This window comes from Rhodamnia argentea, chromosome 10 (assembly GCF_020921035.1).
Source record: "Rhodamnia argentea isolate NSW1041297 chromosome 10, ASM2092103v1, whole genome shotgun sequence".
Taxonomy (NCBI): domain Eukaryota; kingdom Viridiplantae; phylum Streptophyta; class Magnoliopsida; order Myrtales; family Myrtaceae; genus Rhodamnia; species Rhodamnia argentea.
Window position 1 is genome coordinate 11,874,766 of NC_063159.1, and position 23,697 is coordinate 11,898,462.

The window sequence follows — 23,697 nt, forward strand, 5'->3', positions numbered from 1 at the left end:
AAAATTAAAATTATTGTACAGTCCACTCTTTTAAGAATTTATAACCCCCAACATGCTGCTATTTTCACAGTACCCAAAAACCTATTATGTCGGTAAAGTCCTAAGTTTTATCCACGTACAAATTTTATATATATATATATATATATATATATATATATATATATGTCCGATCTGCGAAAATAGCCGTTTCGTTTACATACCACCGGTCTGGATAAATGAATTTTTAAACAGAATATTTATGCTAAACACCGAAAATGGAACAAATCCATGAACGAAGATCTTTGTATATGTATATTTATACATGTATATGTATATACATATCTCTCTCCCTCCTCCTCCTCCCTCTCATGTTCAAACAAAACCCTAAGAAGTCCCCTCCCTCTCTCTCTCTCTCTCTCTCTCTCTCTCTCTAGGCTTTCAGTGGAAAAGGAGCTCTGCCTTCCCATCAGCCGCCGTGCTTCGCAGCCTCCGCGGTTTAGGCTGTGAAGAACTCCCTGCCCTTTGTAATCAATCTATGATCTCCATCTCCTAACGGTAAATAATAAGCCCCAGTGTTCATTCGAAAGACAAAAAACAGCAGTAGAGAGAGAGAGAGAGAGAGAGAGAGAGAGAGAGGATGTTGATGGTGATAGTTTAGTCACTCTCATATTTAATGCAATTGGCATGGCCATCTCCTTTTCTTGATTTCGACAAAAATCTCGGACGTATCTTCATGCCCCCATCTCAGTCCTTTTCCTCGTTTCCCTCACATCCCTTTCCTACTTTGTCTTACCTAATCTTCCCTCAGCCCGACCCTCTCTCAAAGTCTCAGCAAACAACATTCTCTTCGGAAACAAGCAAAACCAGCAAGTGGTTCTCACTTCTCACTTCCACAGAGAGAGACAGAGAGAGAGAGTCAGGGATAATGTTATGCGGCAGCATGTTCTTTGAAGATCAAGAATTCGCCGACCCTACCTTCGGAGGACGCGCCGGCGATGATCTCTTCAGTATCTTGGAGAGCTTGGACGCCGAGTTCCCCCTGGCGGCGATTACTCCTCTTCCTCCTCCTCTTCCTGCATTGGACGAGATGGCTGTCTTTGGCTCGAAAGAGTGTGACGAAGCTTCTTCGCCTAAGAACAAGAGACAGAAGGTCACGAACGGCAGTGGTTCTTGCTCGGACTACTACAAGAACCAGCAAGACGGTCAGCAGCAGAACCGGATGTGCCACATCGCCGTGGAGCGTAATCGCCGGAAGCAAATGAACGAGCACTTGTCTGTTTTGCGGTCGTTAATGCCTTGCTTCTACGTCAAACGAGTAAGCTGATGAAGACTTTGCTGCTTGCTTTACTTTTTCCCTTTTTCCGGTTTGGTAATGTCGCAAGTACAATTTGTTGAGCCTTTCCCAGATAAGTCCATTCCGTCTTTGGAAATAGGAGGAGAACAAGTTAAAAACTTAGTTATCAAACCACTTTCAGGGACCACCATTTCTCTTTTTGAAGAATTGACATCCAGGAGACTTTCATCATCTTCTTTTGAAGGAGAAAATTAATATGCCACTGTTTAATTTCTCCCTTGGCCCCGCAATCTTGGCAACAAAATGTTCATTTAATTATCACCGAAATGAGCACTTATGGTCAATTCATCAACAATTTGTAGAGTTTGAACTAAAAAATTTTACAAACTTAAATTTCAGGGAGACCAAGCGTCCATCATTGGAGGTGTGGTGGACTACATAAGCGAGCTCCAACAAGTGCTTCAATCGCTCGAAGCCAAGAAGCAAAGAAAAGCATACAGCGAAGTCCTGATCAGCAGCCCAAGGCCATCCTCGTCCTCGGTATTGAGCCCGAGGCCTTCGCCGCCAGTGCTCAGCCCCCGAAAGCCGCCGCTCAGCCCTAGGCCACTCATGAATTTGCCCATAAGCCCTCGGACCCCACAACCCACCAGCCCTTACAAGCCCAAGAACATGCACCAGAGCAGCAATTACGTCTCTGCCACTCCGTCGCCAACTTCATCCAGGTCCCCATCCATCGAGAACAGCGTCCTCGGCAACAGCAACGAGCTTGTGGCCAACTCGAAATCCGCCATTGCTGAGGTGGAAGTGAAGTTCTCGGGGGCGAATGTCCTGTTGAAAACGGTGTCTCCTAGGATTCCTGGACAGGCACTGAGGATAGTGTCGGCCCTGGAGGACCTGTCCCTGGAGATCCTCCACATAAGCATCGGCCCTGTTGATGAGCACACCATGGTTAATTCCTTCACCATCAAGGTAAGTTTCTTTACACCACCAAGGTATATTGAAGAGAGTTCGCCTTCATGTTGAGTAAACTTCACTTGGGCTTGCATTTATTTTCTGTGGAAAAAGATGCTAATCATATTTTCATCACAGTTCGATTTTGTCAAGGAGTAAAAACCTAGTTTATTTTTTTTCTAGTTAAAGAGTGCCGCTGGTTACTATGTTGGTTTGTGAAGTACGTAATCAACATTTAGAAGTTGAAAGCCCTTCTAAAATCCTGGATTTTTCCATGATGATGTGAACAATAGACATTACATGCATGTCGTGGCGGATAGAACTAATCATTTTGCAAGAATCTCACGCGTACTTGGATGTTACCTTTTTGAATCCATTATACAGCCATAAATCATCGTCATGAACCCTAGACAGTAACTTTTAAATCCCCTCAAAGCACTTGGTTGTAGCAAGACTGTCCATAAACAAAATTAGAGGATCAAGGTTTTGGCTTTATGTAGGGTCTTGAGAAAGAAGACAAAAGAGTGAGAAGACAGACATACCTCGATTTGTCGCCTCATTAAATACACCAACAGTAAAATCTAGCTAGATTCCCTTGGGTTAGCTGGGAAGGCGTGGAGCTCATAAATTCGTCTCCCTACCAGGCATGTTTTTTCCCTGAAGCCCTAATAACTGCATGGTTACTTCAACCCCCATAAATTGTCGATGCTCCAACGATACGATATTAGGGCGTGACATCATCCACAAGGACAATGTGTAAAGGAGAAGAGAAGGAAGGAAAATGCCAAGAGTTTGCTTCTATCAGTTAAAGAAACAGCAGCAGCAGGAAAACAAAATAGCCGGAAAATTGTAGGAACGGGGACAGTTTTTGTCTTTGGGGATTGGTGTTCCTGTTCTAACACGGTACACCGTAATCGTTTCCACTTTAAAAAAAGTTAATGACGGCTGACATGGTCGTACTAAGGGTTAGGTACTTATGTTCAAGTCTGTATCTTCATGAATGGCTCTTGAAAACCACGAGGTTTCACTGAAAGCTAGGACAATCCCACGTCTTAGTTATGGGAAAGGAATTGTCATTTGGCTTTTCTTGGGCATTGCCCATTTTGCAAGAAGTGAAAATACTTGTCTCTCTTCCACAGATTGGAGTCGAATGCCAACTTAGCGCAGAGGAGCTCGCTCACCAGATACAGCAAACCTTCTGCTAATCTGCTGGTGATGGTGTTTTAGCGACGGTCTCAACCCTAATGTCGTAGCTCTCTCTCTCTCTCAAACTCTTTTGTTAATAATAAAGAAGAATGGGGGAAGGGTCCTTTCACCACCATTCTCTCATTAACATTCATGTAGAGTAGTCACCATATAGCAGTCATAACTTTAGTAATTGTTGTGACCCTCTCACTGGCATGTAAGTCTTATCTTGTCATTATTGGACACTTAATGTAACGCATTTCTTGGGTTAATCACGTAATGAGATTCTACCATCAACTTGGTTACCTCCACATATGATTTTCCTAATTACTCTCATTTCTGGTTCATTTTTTTTCTTTTCTTTTTACTTTGCTGATTTGCCGTAGCTTGTCAATCTTTAGGAGAAAATTTCGATAACAGGCACAAGTTATCGGACAATTGTCTGATTTAATGATTAGATTCTTTAGGGCCACGAAAAGCAACGATGTTGACAACTTCATACTCGAGAAGAAGTTTGGTCATGATCATTTTCTTTCGGGTTATGCTTTTCATTGCCTTCGGCTAACTTATAATTAGAAGGTGAAGATAATAAGTGAAAACTATCACACTGATTATTTCTATCTTTTTAAATGAAAATTATATCAAAGCCTTCTCCAACTTTTATCACGATATTCGTTTACATCCTTTGCTTTTAAAACCACCGTTTCGCACACCCTCTCTAGTGAGATTCTTTAGTACATGTAGCATTGCCTGTTTGTTCTTTTGGATGAACACACTTCGTGTGAAATTATATGCACATGTCTGCGTAATCGTATGTGTGTATCTACGTATAAGTTGTATGATTGTTTTTGCCACAAGCCACTTTCATTTCTGCTAAATAACTTCTTCACAAGTACTGCCAAAAAACTTGCTATCTCAATCAACGATATCAAAGATGAGTTAAGCAAAAAAAAAAAAAGTTAAAAGTTTGTGCACCATTTGAGATCATACTTTTTACCTTTATACGTCGGCTGTCGAATTCTCTTTTTTCACCGGTGAGCATGCAATTGATCGTGGACATCATAATGAATCCTTACATCGATGGAAGTCTCTCCAGAGCTGGGGGCAATTGTTCCATGAACCGACTAAAAGCAAAAAAATTCAGGTCTAGTTTGTCCTAAAGTCACTCATTTTCCTGGTCGCTCCAAATTTTATATTATGAATTGTTATTACAAAAGGAGTTTGGTCATTGTGTCGCGATGATTTCTTGGACTTACATTGATTGAATGGAGATGTACGTTCATCTACAGCATCTAGCGAGCTCGCTACATGTGGATGGACCTGGTGGATGAAGGAATATAATTAATTAAAGGTACCTCCTAGGTTAAATAATGTTTATGTAGGGAGTCCACCTACACAATAGTGTTATTTATTCTTTCCCTACATTATTAGATTCGTTCGATTACCCTGTTGGCAGTAGGTGTCCCCTTTGGTTAGGACATTCTCATTGTCCCTCTGCTCTAACGTTAGATCTTTGTCAATAGGCGTGGGGTTGACGATCCTCCGTTGCTTCTCTCAACATGTTCGATGAATTCATTGCTTTTTTTCATCGTGCATTAGTTGCGTTTTGTGGACGAAAGTTAGACCGGTCGAAATGGGTTATATATCAATTTTTTAAGCCATATTTGATGGGCCGAGTTTTTATATGGGTTAGTTGTATTCTGTAAATGTGTCATAAATGAGTTTAGGATAGTAAAACCTAAAATAATATGCATGTTAAATGGGTTCACAATTTACTTAGATCCGACCCATCTCTATGATTCTCCCTTCATTTTCTCTCATCCTCACTCGATCTCGTGCTTGTTCACTCCATACTCTTACCTCGGTTTGAGTATGAATTTTCCTAAATTTAGTTAAATATGTAAGTATTTTAGCAATATGGATCGGGTTAGGGTATGAGTAAGATTAGTTATGAATTATTAGAAGTGTATTGCATAAAAATTGGTCAATTTGGATCGAACTATTTTCGACCCGATCCACTCGTTTGACGATATGTGATGTTAAAGGTCAAGATGGAGTACCTTGGTTTTTTTTCCCCTTATACTATGTGTAAAAGAAAGGTAAGAAGATATGATGTCTGAGATAGTATTGCATAAAAAGTAAAAATACAAATACAAAGTAAAGAAGTTGGCCTTCAGCCCAAGGTTGAAAGAGTAGTAAGTAAGATTTTGCACTTTGAAAAACACGATGTCCAAACATTTTGTTGGGGAGAGCACACAAAAAAACCGATACCTTCATCCGGAAAGATCGTCAAGAGAGAGCCTAAGTCCGAGTCCATCAATATATTTAGTTAGACCCACCTTCATTCAACTCAAAACCAAATTGGCCCATAAATCAAAGACTTAAGCCTTTGAGTTATGGGCCAACTTGGATATATTAACTGCTTCATACAGCAAGGAGATCTTAGCAATGAAATATGGAATCAAACAGTTTGAGTTCTATTTCATTGGATATCATTTTCTGGTAGTAATGGACATGTCCGAAGCCTTTTGTGTTAACAAACGAGCAGAGCAAATCCGTGGCAAACTCTAGTTGGTGATTACTTATCGACCAAACCGGGGTTCGGAAGATTGGACCGGTCTAGTGTTAATGTGGGACTTCTCTAACATAATTTACACGTGCATCTCAACAATCTTCCTCTCACGTGCTCACTTGTGAGCTCTAGTTAAGCCCTTTATCTTTTCGAGTCAATATATCTCAACTTGAATCTCCATCAATGCTTATCGAGCCCACGTTGCTACAACACAACATCCACCAGTCAATCCTTGAGATATTCACCAAACACCAAACACCAATACATATTAGGAGTGGGCCACTAATCAACTATCGACCCTAATACCATTTGTTGGAGAGAGCACAATAAAAGCCCGATAACTTCACCCGAGGAGATCGCCAAGAGAAAGCCCAAGTCTAAGCCCATCAACATATCCAGTTAGATTTACCTTCACTCAAAAGCTTAATCCTATGAGTTATACGCCAACTTAATATATTAATCGCTTCATATCACATCAATTCTCTAATGTGAGAATTCCTTTATACAACTCACTTGTGCATCTCAACACATTTGAGCCTTATGACAACAAAAATTGCATTTGAGCTTTGAGTAATGTGATTTTGTAATTAAGATAATCATTTTCTTGTGGATGATGTAGAATTAGATAACGAAAATTTTAGATAACATGGTAGAATGAGCGGGAGACAATACGTTGGAGGTATTTTATGAGATAGCCATCACAACATGCAGTATTTTGGGAGATATTTCTAGCTATTACACGGTGGGAACCACGCAATAGCTATTACTACAAGCAAATAAAATCGTAGTCTACCTATAATAGGTCTGTAATGTAACAATTATTACTCCCCGATGCTCATGCCTAACACACCGGCACCTATGCTTGGTGGCCGAGCTTCGGTCCATAGAAACTTGGCCCAAGACCTAGTGTTCATGCTCGAATCCTCGGCGCTTGAGCCCAGGTCATGAAGATCCGGCCCAAGAACCTAGACCTAAGCTCGGGTCCATCGAGGATGAGTTTGGGTCTATGGAGGTCAAGGGCTGGGCTCGAGACTCCCGTGCTAGAGGCTACAACATCGGGGCTTGGTCCATCGAGGTCGGGCTTGGGATCCTAGTGCTTGTGTCCAAGTCCCCGCTCCAAGCCTGAGTCTATTGAGGCGTATGCTCATGGAGGTTGGGCATGAAACATTGGTTCTTGCGCTTGGGTCCTCGACACCCGTGCTCAAGTCCACGGAGGCAGTGCTCAGATTCACAAAGGCCAAATCCGGGTCCATCGAGCCCGAGCGTGGAACACTCCAGGTGTCTCGGGCTTAGCCTCGACGGACCCTAGCCGGTCCTCCATTGTTCCAGGCCGAGGCGCAAGGATCAGGCACGGACACCAAAGTGCCGAGCTCAACCTCAAGGGCGAATTGTGCATACTACCGCTCTCCTCGTGGCCACTAACGGTTCGTCTGTGAGAATAATCGAGAGGTTAGTTCAACCACAATGGTCAGCCTTTTGCATTGCTCGGTGGATAGACCATCGAAACCAGGCAAACGGACGGAGGCCTGTCTTAGTGGAATTAGCTCCACAAGCTCCATGGCTTCCTCAATAACATCTACAACGTTTTTTTTTTTTTACATTAGAAATATTAGACTGATCCTCAGTTAGGCTTCATAATCAGGTAAGCAGCGAAGCGATCACTTCCACAATTCGTTTTGCGTTAAGAATGCAATCTTGGTAAAAACAGATTGTGGTGGTAGATGCAAACCTTTTTGTTTCGAACGTCCACATCAGGAGACGAACGCAGCCCTACTAAGTAAAGTGATAGTAACATGAACTGAATGGATGCCGTTTTATCCATGGAAAAATTACCAAAAAAGTTCACAATCTATTGCAATCGTGTCAATTCAGTCATAAACTTTTTTTTTTTGGGTCGGTTGAATCTTGAATCTTTTCACATTTTGCCATTTGAGTTCATCCGGCCAATTTTAGCCGAAAATTAATGACATGAATTGTCGATCGTTCTACGTGGGAGTGCCGGCACTACTTACACCTTTTAAGAGCATCAATTTATCCTCGAGAGCACCTTGATTCTTCATCTTCTACCGAGATAACAACAAATGCTTTGTTATACTTCATATGAATGTCCGAGGTTTAACAGTCACCATATACTATGATAAAATTTTAGAAAATATTGTATTCAGACTTTTCGTAACTTAAAGATGCTTACGTAACTTATTACATAATAAGTTATTACATTGAAAGTAATTGAGGTCTGCTCAATTGGGAGCGCGATTCCTTCTTTCCCTATCTGCGGCAGCTGTGTAGTGTGTAGACCTAGATGACCTCCCTGCAAGACCCAAACGAAAAGATAGGCAAAGAAGTAACACAAGTCCTTGGTGAGCCAAAGTAACACAGAAGAATCAGTTAGTCAGGGATTCACATCTATGAAATGTCAAAATATTAGCATCAAGCAGTAACAAGACGTTTAACTTATTCCAACTCGATCCTCCCACTTCGATCTTAAAAGCTCGTTAGCGACTATCATGTTCTACCCATACATTAACGAAGATATCCAATAGTTCAAGATCTAGGGATGATCGGTTCTCGAGCGGTCTAATTCCCATCCCGGAATCGGAAATCACAATGGAGGGACCGGACCACCTAGTCTTGTTGGAACCGGACTGACCGGTCCGGTCCAATCCCCGGATGGTCAAATGGAACCGGGAACTAAATATGTCCGAAGAAAATGAATCCTTCGTCCGAAAGAAATCTCACATTACACAAAATCTACCGTTGCACTACACGTTCATTAGGCACTATATCCAATTTCACAATACCTCACTACCCTCTAACTTATCATGCACGTAGACACTGCTCTTGTTTGATGCATCCACCGGTCCCGACACGGGCAAAGCCATCAACACAAACCGTGGAGACTAGATAGATATAAATGAATCAAAATGGCCTGAACCCTCTCTTTGTCGGCATCTATTCATTACAGACTGAACATGGAGGGAATGATTATCCCTCTCAGATTTGCAACAGCATTTTGCCAATCACTAGAATTAGAAGTATACTCATGTTCATAACCACTGTATTTAGATAGTAATGAATGTTGCTTAAACATTGGCTAATTCCTTCTCGACTTTGAAGTCCTTCACCGATGTAACCAAAATGGGAAAACACAAAGTGTATGCGCAAGTCTTCACCTCATCCGAACACTAACCGGCAAAACACAAATCTGTAAAATTATTTCACGAAGGCACTTTTCCGAAAGTGTGAAATTTTCAAAAAAAGGCGGTACATAACTTGAAATGTATTCTCTAAAGTCAGGGCTAAGGGATTCGCCACAAATAAAATTTTCAAAGGTCCAGTTTCGAAAATTTATTCTAGTGGCCACGATTGTATAAAAGCTGAGAGAGTCTCCAAATCTTCTCCCAAAAATTTTGACGAGGAAAGAACGATTCCGCAATAATGTCCAGAATTAAAAACAATGAAAAAGGGGTTAAACAAAATTACAAATAAATAAAATTTCACTTTTTCAAGTGGCCTGTATTAGGCTACGTATGCCCGCCGAACGCCAGTGCCGCTTTCTCACACCGACTACTGGGACCCACAAACTCGTGTAACGAATCAAGGCACCAATCACATCCAACCACGTTTATCAATCTAACCCATGAAATAAAAAAACGAAAAAAAAAATATCTCTTTCCTCCTCCTGCAAAATTCGCCACGTAGATTCTTCTCTCTCTCTCTCTCTCTGCGCTGACTTGTACGTCGCATCGGCCCTCGATTTCTCGCGCCATCAATCATCGCCGTCGATTCGTCGTTTTTTGTTTTTTTTTGGTCAGACGATTCGTTGACGAGCTGCGATTATATTTGTGGACAAGGTGATTTTTGAGAATTCCTGCTTCGTGTGGTATTAAAACGCATAAATCTCTCTCTCGCCGGAGAATCCCTTCCGTGCCTCTGATCTGATTCGAGTTCGACATTCCCATCTTTCGAAGCGAAATTCGGACGTGCGCTGTGAGGTATCCTCGGTGCTTCGATTGCTCTTCTGCTGTTGTTTGTAATAGCGATCCGAAGTAGTTTCTCTGCATTGCTTCGTTGATTCTTTCTGTTCGTTCGATGAATGGGTTATGTCGCTTCGGTTGGCTAGCTATGTCCCGTTCTCATTTTGCAGTTCCGAGGGGGATGGTGAACTTGTTTTTGTCGGGTCAGTTTGCTTTCTCGATGAGGGAACGAGTGCGGGGCCTTCTCGCCATCTGCGAGTATCGTTGGTTGTTGCCTTTTTTCCATTTACGTGGATTGGACCGATCGATTGATGCCTTTGCTTGCCATTTGTCTAGTAAGAGTTCTCCCGTGTGATTCGAACATGTAGCAACTGCTGTTTATATGAAATCTTCATGTCGGAACCGAATTCCTTCCTGCTTTAAGCCGTTGAACTTGCTCCAAGTCCAACCATGTCCTTCCAGATGTCCCAAGCTAACTTACCTAACATTCAGACAACCCCACTGCGCATTGTCCGCTTGATGTTTGTCACCGCCATGGTTCTTCCCTTGTTTGGAATTGAACTCTTCGCCCTCATTTGATTCCCACTGATGACCTTGTTTTGGCAGTTGTAATCTAAGACTTCTGATTTTCGATCTTTATTTCTTGTGCAAAAGAACTTGCGGTTACATCAACTGAAATGGCGACATGAAAAGATAGTGATTTTTGATTCAGTGTGGATCGGGTTCCTTTTTCCTTTTGCGCTGTCCGTATATCTTCACAAGACTTTTTTTGTATGAAATGAGTGCAAACGATTGACAGAATTTCATGTGCTTCTTTTTGGGGCCAAAATGCTTTCCCTTGTTTTAGTTCCACATGTTTTTATGTGCCTTCGCTATACATAGTTGCCGTGGTATGCCTTTCTCTTTGGACAAGTGCGGATGCCCAGTTTGCTACAATTCTGGGATTAAAATCTCTTTTCTTGTGTTCTATTGGAGCAGAGTTTTTTGCACAGAGAAAGCTTCCATTTATCACATTATATACTCTCCGATAACTTGGCATGGGAGTTGTGACTATCTCAAGCTCGGCTTCCCGCACACCACTGGGATTTAATGCGAAGTTTTCAACTAGCAGATCTGCATCAAAAAGACCCTTGATCGTAGATTTCAGAGCGGGTAAGAACAATAATGCAGCTTTACTGACGCACCATGAACAGACATACTATCCTGTAGAAACCACTAAGGAGCAACAGACGAAACGGAAAAACGCAAGAAAACCATCGAGAAAGGCTGTTTGTACAGATGAAGTTTCTCCGTGTACCTTGGAAGTTGATTATAATGATGCTGCGGCCAAACTCGAGAATATATACAAGCAGACACCTGCGGCGGAAACCTGTTATGGTGAAGATGTTGGTCATGGTATGAGGAGACGCAGGCGGAGGACGAAGAAGACTAAGGATGTTGATAAGGGAGAAGAAAGTAAAACTAGTAAAAGAGTGGTCCGTACCCGGAGTAAAAATGAAAAGCGTTTCAGCCTAGATGAAAGGATTGCACTGAAAAAGAAAAAGGAAGAGCAAGCGACCTTTTCAGTTCAGAGGAAAAAAGAGGTTATGGACGAGGAAGAGAAGATTGATAAGCTTGTTAGGGACTATTCATCTTCAACCGATTTGGTCAGCTTGGACTGGAAAAAGATGAAGATTCCTCCTGTTCTTCCTTCTACAGAACATGCCTGGTTATTCAAGTTGATGCAACCGATGAAGGTGAGACTTTTTATCTCTTAACAGTCAAACTGAATGATATAAGAACATAAAATCTTCCTGGTCCATGTCATGGGTGAGATTGATTTAGATTTAGTTGTCCCTTTGGTGGATTGAAATTGGATAGTTTTGTCATGCTAATTTGTGTCAACTCAATTTTAGGCTCTTCTTCAAGTGAAGGAAAACTTACGAAATGATTTGGAAAGGGAACCAATAGAAGGTGAATTGGCCCACGCGACAAATATGAGCGTAGCTCAATTTAGAAGACAGTTGGAGGTTGGTCATGCCGCCAGAAACAAGCTTATTAAGGTACAACCTTCTCCTTCTTTAGATCTTAAGTATCCCTTGAAATACGGATGCAAGTGATAGGATTTTTTTATAGATAGTTGACGATGCTTTGATATGCGTGAGGATATTAGAATATTAGGCAGGAATTAACTATTGACATTTTAATGTGTATTGAGCTATTTCTGTCGCTAAAAGTGATCCGCCACCATGGATACACCCGATAATCTTGGTTTTTTAGGTTCCTGTATCGAAGGCTTGTTGGCCGTGGATCTTATGCTTAAGTTTTCAGCTGGCATATGGAGATCTTTATTGTGAATGGCAAAGAAAGAAAATTAGAAAACCTCACTTTTGGCATGGGAGAATGCATAAATCATTGAACTAGAAACTTTTTAGGAGTCCTGTCTATGTCTGACTTCCCCCTGGAGCTCAAAAAATGAACAACCTTGTCTAATTCAGTTCAATTTGTCTCAGCCGTCCGAGGATGTTCTTCTTTTCTTCTGTTACTACTGTGGTCCCATTCCGTCATATTTATCTCTTCGTCATCATTCCCTTGTAGTGTCCCTGGTCAAAAGACGCGCCAATGTCCTCCTTTCTAATGGTTTGCTGCACAAGTAGTAGCTAAAATGTCTTTAGATTTACTTTGATCTCTGCAGTTTGAAGTGTGACCGATTTGCCTATTTTATTGGGGAAAGCGTCTTGCCTTCTAGCAATAAAGCGTATTGACGTCTAGCATTTGTTGCAGCATAATCTTCGGCTTGTCCTGTTTGTAATGAATAAGTATTTTCAAGACTTTGCGAATGGTCCAAAGTTTCAAGATCTGTGCCAAGCTGGGGTAAAAGGACTTATCACAGCGATTGACCGCTTTGAACCGAAAAGGAAATTCCGGCTATCTACTTATAGCCTCTTCTGGATCAGGCATGCCATTATACGTTCAATGACTGTTTCCAGCTTCACACGTGTGTCATTTGGCCTCGAGTCGGTAAGTTTCTTTTCCTTTACCGCTAACAGTTATATATGTTCCATGGGCATGGATACAACGTGGCTGTCCTCACCCTCTAGAAAGATAAGATTCAGGCAATTAAATGTTTGAGACCTATCATGCTTCATAGACACTACCCAGTTATTACTATGGAACACTAAAATATGTTGACAAACCTTGCTTTTGGAGCATGTCAAGTGATTGAACTTGCTGTGACTGCAAATACTGCTTGTTCTTCAGCTTTTGAATTGCAAAATCTAAGTTTCATATTGCCTTTCACGAAGAGAGAGGCTCATTTATGGTTGTGACCAATTGTCTGTCGGTTTGAGAGAGATGAAACTTTTGTGGAACTAGTGGAATTACACCTAAAGTTTGCCAATCTGAAATGATTGAAATGTTTGATGAGTTATAATATTTTTGCAGGTCAGAGTTGAGATCCAAAGGGCGAAACTTGAGTTGATGTTTCAACTACAGAGATTGCCAACAGAGGAAGAGATAATTGATAAAGTTGGTATCTCACCTGAGAGGTACCACGAAGTTATGAGGGCCTCAAGGCCTGTTTTCTCTCTTCATTCTAGGCACTCAGTCACACAAGAAGAGCTTATCAGCGGAATTACTGATGTTGATGGAGTTGGAGGAGACAATAGGAGGCAACCGGCTCTTCTCAGGCTTGCTCTTGATGATGTGGTAATCAAAGAAAGCTTGCATAGCACTGCTTACTCTTTTCTTCAATTAATCTGGAAGCGTATGGCATGATAAGATTTCTGCTTTTGTTTGGAGATGAAAGCACTCCGGTATATTATCAGAGATTGACTGCGGAGAAATTACATAGACCACCACATTTCCATACCACTTGATTAGATTTATGGCATGTTGAATCCAAATCTGGCTATGCTGGCAAATCAAGCTACTAAAACTAACGGTAAATCATATAGAATCATGGATAGGAGGAAGAACAATGTAGCTATCTACAGCCACTTCTGACAATGCATGCCTCATTTGACATGGTTTTGACTGCATATTTTCTTGTTCCAGCTCGACTCCTTGAAGCCCAAGGAAAGTCTAGTCGTCAGACAGAGGTATGGGCTCGATGGTAAAGGTGACCGAACATTGGGAGAGATTGCTGGGAACTTGAACATATCCAGAGAGATGGTCCGGAAGCATGAAGTGAAGGCTCTCATGAAGCTCAAGCATCCGACCCGAGTAGATTATCTTCGTCGTTACATAGTCTGAACCTGTCTACTGTACATATCCTCACTTTCCTATATCTCCCACCCGCCTCTGATCTATGATAGTCTCAACAACTGTTTGCATTTTTATTCTGCCCCATACCCTGTTGGCTACATGTTAATACATGTCTTATACCATTTTACTCCGATTCGGATGTGTATAATATTGCAGAGCGGACAAGAAATGTCATAATTCTCTCCCCCTGTAAAGGTTCTATTTCTATACCGAACAACACAATTTTAGTGACAAGAATCAGTGTGAAAAGGTTGCTGTGTTTTCATTTTATTACCGGCTTTAAGTTTGATATGGCGAGGAAAAAAATGAAGCTCTTAGAATGAAGGGACCGGATGCTTCAACTGATTCCTTTGTTCTCACAGGTTGGCAAACTGAGGACATGACCTGGATACTTCCACTTCACGCAAAGATTTGCACGAGCAAACAAGTAAAATTTCCCAGTTCGAATGTACTTCCGGGTCCCGTATAATTGAGATTAAAAAAGGACAATATGCTCAAGCAGCAGGAGGAAATGGCGTCAAGCGGGAATGGTTAACAACACGAGCACGATATTTTCAAATCAATTACACACTTTTCAGAATATCATGGAATTGATATTGCAAAATTTGTCCACGTTAGCATTAACTACGTCATGTAGAATGATCGACGTCCATGTTAGTAATTTAGTCAAAATTGGCTGAGAGGACTAAATTGGCAAATTTTAAAAAGGTGTAAGACTCAATCAGCATAATTGAAAGGTTTAGGATAGATTTGGCACAAGTGCAATTAACTTAGGGCTTTTTTGGTACTTTTTTTCCCGACAAAATCAAAGTAAAATCATGATAAAACCATTCTTCAGTTCTAACATAGTAGTGTCAAGTTTGCCCGACATGCTTCTAAAGAAAATGATGATATATACCCGTCCGTATCGTGAAAGTGTTTCAAATGCGCTATGCCGTACGTGTGAATCTATTAGAACGAAAGAAAGATGTACTTTTAAGAAGGAAAAAAATCGTTCAATTGATTATGAGAATGAGAAAGAGAATGCTCGAACGTACTTTCCTTTGTGCCAAAACAGACACACGGAAAAGAACAAAGCCAAACCGTAATGAAATGAAGAAGCACTCGAGGACAGAATCCATTTAACAAATGATAAAGCTAACCTCAATGCTTGCAGATCCTCTCATGGCTGAGTTGGAGAAGAAATGGAGCAAAAGGGCAAAGTTTATAAGTCATACCCGTGTCTAGAATTATAATCAAACAATTTCTTATAAATGAGATGATTAGGTATGGTGACTAAATAATGATATATTCGGAAGCCTTGCAATTTCAGACAAGCAAAGAAACCAAACTAAGGAACTACTTCCACATTGTTATTCTCATCGAATAGCCTTTCCATTCCTTCCTTTCCAATTCTTGGGGTGGCTGATTCCTAACAAAACATGACAACACGATTTGAACGAGTATAGAATTAACTAGTTTGGGATTACGTCGATTATGTTTATGTCAAAGTCGTCCCTAATTGATCCGATTGGTAAGCGGATTATGTTTGGATTTGATCTGCGCAACAAGAAACCGACTCGTTTAATCAAATGGGTCGTGAAAACCAGATTAATGACCTCCTTTATATTGACCTATTTAATTTGCATTAACTATATCTCTATTTTTGGTACTAATGATGGTGATATATGAGAAATTGACATTAATCATTGTTATAATTTGACGATGTGGTAAAATTATGATCTTTTCCATGAAGAAAGCTACAGAGGACATCCGCAACCTTATTGATAGCTTTCTTATTTAGTTTTGGTTGCCCCGAGAGCCCGGCCCAAAAGGTTCCTCCCAAAGCCCGGCCCAGAGCTAAAACCCTGTGGGGTTAACGACTCGTGATGGCCGAGACCGATCGATGGACGGATGAGCAATGCGGAAATGTCCCTTCTTTTGCTTTTGGAGTCACTTCCATTATCTCTCTCTAGTCTCACTCTCTTGTTCTTCTTCTTCCTCCTCCTCCATTTTTAGCTTCTGATCGGTGATGGTGATTGCTGTTCGCTGCTTTTGGTGAAGGTTCTCGCAGAACTCGGAGCTCCGGGAACTTTTGTCGCTTCAAGCCTCGGATCATTTCCCGATTCCATCCCCAAATTGCATTGCTCTTTCGGTGCCTAAGCGCTACAACTGCCTCAGGTCTCTATCTCTCTCTCTCTCTCTCAGCAGTCGTTTGTCCTGGTTCAACGCGTCTCATTTCGCCGACTAGTTGGGGTTGTCTTCGTCGATGTCCTTCAATTCTGGATTCTCTTCGTACGTGTGGCGTTCTCTCTTGATGCTGCTCGGTGCATCTCTCCGTCGCCGGTTCTGGCACTTCGCCTTTGTGAAGAGTGGACACACAGTGATTGCTTGAATGGAGGACGGATTTGGAGGCATGAGCGGTCAAGATATGTTAGTTTTTTGAATGTACGGTTTTAGTTCAAACTAGATTGATTCATCTTAACGAGAAGATCTACGGAGATGGAAGGGGCATCCTTGCAGGTTAGATTGTAAGAATCAGCGATCATTCTTAGGGAACTGGTGCAATTATCTGTTCAGGTCGAGCTCTCTCTCGTTTTTTCAAATTGTCTCTTTCTGTCCGCTTCTGACTCGGAGTAGAAGGCATTAAAGGTCATTGGAATTAAAGCTAGTTACATATCTCCTGTTATGAGCGATTCTGGAGAGGACTGTCTTCCATAATGTCTGTCAAATTGTATGAGCTTATAACTTCACTGATGAGCTTATTCTTGCTCTTTCATTAAATGTCTGCTATCTGTACACAGGTACTTGCAGAAAATCTGTATTTAACCAAGTTCGACTTAGGCCTCTTTGTCCATTGAGTTTGGGAGGAAACTTCCTCGCCACCTTAATATATCTAGTCATCCTTGTACTCATTCGGACATGGCGACCTGTATATCGACAAATCTTGCACCATCAGTTGGTGGAAACCGTAAGGGAGTGCTAAATTTAATAGGAGGGAGAGTGTCGGTGGAGAATCGGTGGTTTAAAGTGAAGTCCGAGAAGATGATTGGAACAAAGAATAATTTTCAGGATGCCACCATGAAGTCTGTTCAGCCTCAGATAATGTGTTCGACCAACTCTCACAGTGTTAGCCCATATCCTAGTAAAGACCCCTTTCTGAATTTACACCCCGAAGTTGTCATGCTTAGAGGGGATAAAGGTGAGGGAAATAACCCAGCAAACAAACAGAATGATGGTTTGGGTGGAAATGTGGTGGAAAGCTTAAGAGACACATCTAACCGAAGTAATTACAGTGAAGCTAAGATAAAGGTTATAGGAGTCGGAGGTGGTGGGTCAAATGCAGTCAATCGCATGATAGAAAGTGCTATGAAGGGCGTGGAGTTTTGGATAGTTAACACGGATACCCAAGCCATGAGAATGTCTCCTGTGTTTCCCGAGAATCGCTTGCAGATTGGTCAAGAGCTGACTAGAGGTCTTGGAGCAGGGGGGAACCCTGAAATTGGCATGAACGCTGCCAAAGAAAGCAAAGAAGCAATAGAAGAGGCGCTTTATGGCTCAGATATGGTCTTTGTCACGGTAGGTAGTACATTACATGGTAATCTATCTTTGAGCTTGCAGTTGCAGTTCCTGTCTATGATTGATAGTATATGCAGAGTGTTTTCAAATTGTCGTTTAAATTTTTCCCTGTTGTTTTTTTTCTTTTAAGGACTTATAAAGTGGCTGTAAATGCTGCATCCAGATTCATAAATAGTGATGAAATTAAAATATGGAGCTAGTAAATGTTACTTCCATGCATTGAAGAGCCATCTTCCTTGATGTATCTAGGACCAAGGCCCTTGATATGCTGATATTATCGTTGTTCTCGATCATCACTTGAAACATAATTTTGTGGTGGAACTGCCTTGACCTTAGCGCTAAATAATTACCTCGAGCATATGGTTGATCTGGCAATGCACATAGAGAGTGATAATATGGATGGACTAATGTGGTACTGAGAATAGTTGATGTCCTGTTGTACCTTTTGCTTGTTCATCATTATTGAGGAATGATTTATCCATTATTACACTGTTCATGGTGATTAAGAACAGTATCTCAGCAATAATAACTCAATAAATATCATTAGTCAAGGGCCCAAATTGTAAGCTGATTATTCGATTTCTTTGTTCCTTAATTCTCTTGTGCAGGCTGGAATGGGTGGAGGAACTGGCACCGGTGGTGCTCCTATAATTGCAGGAGTAGCAAAATCAATGGGTATATTGACCGTTGGTATTGTAACAACCCCATTTTCTTTTGAAGGACGAAAGCGAACTGTTCAAGCCCAGGAAGGAATAGCATCTCTGAGAGACAATGTGGACACTTTGATTGTTATTCCAAATGACAAGTTATTGACTGCAGTTTCGCCATCAACCCCGGTGACGGAAGCATTTAATCTGGCTGATGACATTCTTAGGCAAGGCGTTCGTGGAATCTCTGACATAATCACGGTATGGACTACTACCACCTCTTTTGAGGACTCTAAGTTTCTCTTCCTTTGTAATGCATTGGACAAATGGAAATTTCAAACGAAATACATAGAGTTTGGGATTATAGGTTGAGTTACAGCCACTGCATGATCACATGCTTTCTGGAAGCTTTTTAATACATGGGGCGAAATTCCTTCTTTCAAGACTCAGTATCACTTAGATGAAGTATAGTAGCAAGACGAAAAGGGGAGATGCCAAGAGCTTTCAATGTTTCACGATGTACTTGATGCTTCGAGCCTCATTTTTTTAAAAAGACATACTGAATATGAGCCCTTCAATTCAGATCTCCTCCTAAACACATATTGAGGAGTCAGATCAATGAGTCATCTTCTGATTTGGGGCCCTGTTATTGAGAAGATTGAAGTCCTTTCACGCTAAAAGCTTGAGGCAAGGATACTTTGTTTAGTATTTTTGGGCTCTGATACAACTTATTAGTGGTAGAAGAAGAAAATTGTAAAGATACACACATGCCAAATTATGTCAACTTATACAGAACATATCTTTGTCTTGCAATTACTATACACCTTGCATATCTACTGTATAAGACTACCTTTAGCTGTTACATTACTCACTCTCATCACAAGAAAATAGATAGAGCAATGTGCTCTTGCAAGTTGATCTCTCTACTCTTTATTTTCTAGGACGCTCTCTCTGAAACATTTCTGATTTGAAGCTCTCTGAAGCTCAGTTAAAAGATCATGCAAAATTTGGTAAGAATAGGTTGCTTCTCTGACCCCGGTGCACAAGAAGAAGCTCACAGATAATGTTGTAGCCGCTAATGCAGAGCATTCACAATCTTACAATTTTCTTCTTCTAGCAGAAAAATCTTGGATGGCTAGAAATTAAACTTAATTCCTTTATCCCCAAGGTTGTAAATTCACATCTTCATTATAGCTAAGTTTAGCATTGCTTTGTAGGTATTGACTTTGATCATTGTAAGCCTCCGATCACCAAGACTTAGTCTGCCCTCAATTGTGATTTGGTTGGAATCAACAGTTCTTTTTTGCAAGAGGGCCTTTTGCACCATACATTTCAGACGATGAACTAATGTTTTTATGTGTCGAAATTATCACTCTGCATAGTTGTTTTACTCTATGTGATGCTGAGTCATCTTACATGCAGATACCAGGACTGGTCAATGTTGATTTTGCTGATGTGCGGGCTATAATGGCTAATGCAGGATCTTCACTGATGGGGATAGGGACTGCAACAGGTAATATTCATCTTAGCTAGCTAAGAGTTTTCGACTTCTTCTTTCAGAGATTAATCTCAAGAAGGATAGTAAAGGCTCTTAAAGCTAGGATGATACAAAAAGCTAAAAGTCGACTATATTACTATCATAAGCAAGTCTGGCATCCTTGCTCATGAAGCTTAAGCTTCAGTCGACCTTAGAATATGAACTCTGCATTAAGCACTAGTGAAGCCACATATCTGCCCGTGTTGTGAAGCCATATGTATCCACAAAATGGATGACTTATTTCCAGGAATTGTTTGCTAAGAAAGAAAAATGCAGACTTTTTAATGGGATGTGGTCCTGACCGGTGGCTGGTTTTGCTGATTGGCAAGAATCAATATGAGGATCATCATATATACCAAACATGGTTCTGGACGAATCCATGTTATACCGGATGTATCTCATTGTAAGTGTAGAAGTAGAACTGTACTCAGTTGTGAAACCCGGCGCCGGGGGGTGGGGGGCGCGGCGTCTTTGAATTTAAATTGACACTTAGGATGATGAGCCCATCTGTCATCTAATTCTAATATGCTTTGCCTGCAACTACGCTTTGTATTTCTTCTTCAAATTTATATTGCGTAAAACAGTATTTAGTTAAGACAGTTGGCTGCATTTAGTATATTTTGTTTGGTTTAGGAAATTTTTTCTCACGCCTACAAGAGTTCCAGATGGACTCTCTTACCCTTCTAGCCAAATTTTACATGATATTGAAACTTGTCATATACAAAAATGCAAAGGAAAAAAAATGATTATCTTTTCGTGGGCGTCTTATTTACATTCGGATAATTGAATAAATCCACTTCTACTTCTCTTTTAACTCATTAACATCACTGGATGTCATTTTCGTTTTTTGTCAGGGAAGACAAGGGCAAGAGATGCTGCATTAAATGCCATCCAATCTCCATTACTTGATATTGGTATTGAGAGGGCTACCGGAATAGTTTGGAACATAACTGGTGGAAGCGACCTGACCTTGTTTGAGGTATTCCCCTACTCTACTAGTTTGAGGCATTCTGCCTCGCTTCCCTAGCCTCAACCCTGGCTCTAATGTCATAAGGAAACTTAAATATATGAATCACGTTATCTGGCATTTTGTTATTGTTCACTTTCAATTTTGTGTTGTGAGAAAGCTTATCTGATAAGTGCCATGTTCTTTTGTCCCCAATATGATTTATTTAGTTTTCTGCTGCTAATTAAGCCTTTCAATAGGTGTTATAAGTGAGACAGACATCTGCTAGATTTGTTCACCAGCATGGGCAACATGCTTATAACAAGATGCTTCTGCAGTCATTGTGGAAGGCACAGTGCATATAGTAGCATAAAGATATAGTAATATGAAGTCAACTGTTCTTTCGGGGTTGTATGCATCACGAATGAAGAATTAGCTGCAGTTTAGGGTTTTGATTCCTGGGTCTATCGGTTGGGTGCATCCAAGTCGGTAGCTCAGTGATAATTCGGTTCCAATGGATCTTTTATTATATCTTTTCCTAAATGACCAAGTCTCTCATTCTTTTCTTTGTTTGCATGGAAAATTGGAAAGTTGGGCCCTCATTGAGTAACAATTTGGTTGCCTGATCCTTTCTGGATGCTGTAGAATACTTGCACACGAAATTTCTGATCTTGACTTACCCTTGTCCTGTTGCTTATGGGGCCATCATACAGGTAAATGCTGCTGCAGAGGTCATATATGACCTAGTGGATCCAACTGCCAATCTGATATTCGGAGCAGTGATTGACCCATCACTATCTGGCCAGGTAAAGGCGTTCAGGGGCTAATTTTGAGTACTAATAGAGAGGCATTAGTAGGAAGATATGCTTACGGAAAAGCAAATTTAGGGTAAACACTACATTTAGGCACAGTAGTGGCTATGTATGAATGATGCACTTATTTTGTTCTTTGGAGTTCCATCCAAAGATATCCTCATCACTAGAACTGCTAAACCCTTCATGTATGTCACTAAGATTACACAAAGGTTCATCCTTTCCCCATTTTTCTTTCAACTTATGCTTTTGCAGCCTGAATGTGTTCCACAGAAGCAAAGTATGACTGGTCATTCTTTCTTGCGATCAGATGTTAATAAAGAGAAGAATACTTTCTGATTGGTAATTTGTCTTGTTTTGCATCAGGTCAGCATTACCTTAATTGCAACCGGATTCAAACGCCAAGAAGAAAGCGAAGGAAGGTCACTTCAGGTTTCTGCCGTCCCCCCTGACCATCTAATCCCTGAAAATTTTGCTCCTATCTTCTTATATCTCCATTCATGTGTTTGTTTGTCACATATGTTTGCTTTGGTAATGTCTCCAAGAAGAAAGCTGAATTGTTTCTTTGATAATATAGTCAGGCCAGATACAAGGAGATGGATTAAACAGGCGGCCCTCTTCATATGGTGAAGGCACTTCAGTGGAGATCCCCGAGTTCCTAAAGAAGAAGGGGCGTTCACGCTTTCCAAGAGCTTGACTATCTTATTTGGATGTGTTTATGATACAGTAAAGAAGTTGCCTCCTGGGTGATTTCTGCTTCTTACCTTTCTCTAGAGGTCTAAGTTTTGTAAATCGTGTATAGTTCTTACGTGACTTCATGTTTTGTTTGAGGCATAGCCAAGTGCGAATGCATTGGTAGTGTTTCCTTTCTATACTTATTAGAGTTGCTTTGTGTTCTATCTGGATGGCCATTGGAAGATAGTCTGGCGCAGCTTTCAGCTGTGTCACTTGTTTCAACTGCATCCACACATTTGAAAGTCTTAGGGTTGGCTACAGTTTGTCGCCTTAACTACTCGTCAGCATTTTCATCCAAGTGTTAGTTTCTTATTGCTTTGGATGAAATTGTAATAAAACTTTTAGTACTTTGATGATATCGTAGAGATGGTCATTTGCCATTGTGGGCTATTGGCATGTGATAAATGGTGTGGTGATAAACTCTTCTTTCTATTCATTGCCATCATGATCTAATAGCCAGGATTTGGTTTTCTGTTCCCCTGGTGCTTCATTTCCTGCTTGTTCACTGGGACTTTGGTTTTTGTGCGACTGATGTGTTACATTGTCGATCTTTTCCACCATGCTATTGCTTTTCATCACTCTGCTTCTTCTTTTTGGTTCAATCGATGCGATCAGCTTTAGGTTTCTCCTTTACTTTTTTGGGTTACGCTCTACAGCTCAATCTCTCTGTTTGCTGCAATTTGATAGTTTTCTTTAAGCGACGTGCCTGCCTCTCGGGGGCTGGAAAAAATCTGTGGTGCACAGGAGGATTCTAGTGGTCTTAGCTAGGGATTGTTTGGCGGTGTTAGAAGCTTATGTTTGATGGCTGTGTGCAATTGGATAAAATCTTGTGAGTTTCAAGCTTCTGTTTCATATATTTAGACTTTTTGAAATAGGTTTACAACTTTTGGACCAAAAAAAAAAAGAAGAAAGAAATAGGTTTACAACTTATTTAGATCCAACTCAGCTTTATGACTCTCTTTTCATTTTCCCTAGATTTCGCGCTTACTCACTCCGCATTCTCACCTTGGTGTGGGTACGAGTTTTTTTAGATTAGGTTAAATATGAAAATATTTTAGCAATATGGACGAGTTGGGTATATGTTGGGTATGAGATGGGTCGGGTATGAGTCACTAGATAAATTATTGCATGGAAGTAGTTGAAAATAGGTTAAATGAGCCTATTTGGATTGGTTAATTTTTTACCCAACCTGGTTCATCCTTTTAACATGTCTATCTATATTGCACGTGTCATTTCTGACTATAATGATGATTCATGGG

The 23,697-nt window shown here is 40.8% G+C and overlaps 3 protein-coding genes across 4 annotated transcripts; all 3 read left to right on the plus strand.

Annotated features, from left to right (window-relative positions):
- Window positions 1-678: 678 nt before the first annotated feature.
- Window positions 679-3,792, plus strand: LOC115753892 (transcription factor SPEECHLESS). Its single transcript, XM_030692744.2, has 3 exons — window positions 679-1,294; window positions 1,673-2,242; window positions 3,364-3,792. Exons 1-3 carry the CDS (start codon window positions 713-715, stop codon window positions 3,427-3,429), a joined length of 1,218 nt encoding a protein of 405 aa, XP_030548604.1. The 5' UTR covers window positions 679-712; the 3' UTR covers window positions 3,430-3,792.
- Window positions 3,793-9,839: 6,047 nt separating this feature from the next.
- On the plus strand, window positions 9,840-14,472 carry LOC115753861 (RNA polymerase sigma factor sigE, chloroplastic/mitochondrial). 2 transcript variants are annotated; one of them, XM_030692689.2, is made up of 6 exons: window positions 9,840-9,976; window positions 10,937-11,694; window positions 11,854-12,000; window positions 12,722-12,958; window positions 13,382-13,645; window positions 13,994-14,472. In XM_030692689.2, the coding sequence occupies exons 2-6, from the start codon at window positions 10,996-10,998 to the stop codon at window positions 14,189-14,191; spliced, it is 1,545 nt and encodes a 514-aa protein (XP_030548549.1). In that variant the 5' UTR covers window positions 9,840-9,976; window positions 10,937-10,995; the 3' UTR covers window positions 14,192-14,472. The 2 variants fall into 2 exon arrangements, with proteins under 2 accessions (XP_030548549.1, XP_048127656.1); XM_048271699.1 differs by having other exon boundaries at window positions 9,848-9,978; window positions 10,930-11,694.
- Window positions 14,473-16,233: 1,761 nt separating this feature from the next.
- LOC115753862 (cell division protein FtsZ homolog 2-2, chloroplastic-like) lies at window positions 16,234-22,863 on the plus strand. Its single transcript, XM_030692693.2, has 8 exons — window positions 16,234-16,363; window positions 16,987-17,761; window positions 18,370-18,669; window positions 19,831-19,921; window positions 20,800-20,924; window positions 21,605-21,697; window positions 22,070-22,135; window positions 22,281-22,863. Exons 2-8 carry the CDS (start codon window positions 17,105-17,107, stop codon window positions 22,398-22,400), a joined length of 1,452 nt encoding a protein of 483 aa, XP_030548553.2. The 5' UTR covers window positions 16,234-16,363; window positions 16,987-17,104; the 3' UTR covers window positions 22,401-22,863.
- The last annotated feature ends 834 nt before the right edge of the window (window positions 22,864-23,697 follow it).

What these genes read in the sequence shown, in the direction of transcription:
- LOC115753862 (XM_030692693.2), top strand. Translation starts at nt 17,105, where the DNA reads ATGGCGACCTGTATATCGACAAATCTTGCACCATCAGTTGGTGGAAAC. An exon ending in CAGATATGGTCTTTGTCACG is followed by an intron (nt 17,762 to 18,369) that starts GTAGGTAGTACA and finishes TCTCTTGTGCAG; the next exon opens with GCTGGAATGGGTGGAGGAAC. An exon ending in GGGGATAGGGACTGCAACAG is followed by an intron (nt 19,922 to 20,799) that starts GTAATATTCATC and finishes GTTTTTTGTCAG; the next exon opens with GGAAGACAAGGGCAAGAGAT.
- LOC115753861 (XM_030692689.2), top strand. Translation starts at nt 10,996, where the DNA reads ATGGGAGTTGTGACTATCTCAAGCTCGGCTTCCCGCACACCACTGGGA. An exon ending in CCAGAAACAAGCTTATTAAG is followed by an intron (nt 12,001 to 12,721) that starts GTACAACCTTCT and finishes CATTTGTTGCAG; the next exon opens with CATAATCTTCGGCTTGTCCT. An exon ending in GGCTTGCTCTTGATGATGTG is followed by an intron (nt 13,646 to 13,993) that starts GTAATCAAAGAA and finishes TTCTTGTTCCAG; the next exon opens with CTCGACTCCTTGAAGCCCAA.
- LOC115753892 (XM_030692744.2), top strand. Translation starts at nt 713, where the DNA reads ATGCCCCCATCTCAGTCCTTTTCCTCGTTTCCCTCACATCCCTTTCCT. An exon ending in CTTGCTTCTACGTCAAACGA is followed by an intron (nt 1,295 to 1,672) that starts GTAAGCTGATGA and finishes CTTAAATTTCAG; the next exon opens with GGAGACCAAGCGTCCATCAT. An exon ending in TTAATTCCTTCACCATCAAG is followed by an intron (nt 2,243 to 3,363) that starts GTAAGTTTCTTT and finishes TCTCTTCCACAG; the next exon opens with ATTGGAGTCGAATGCCAACT.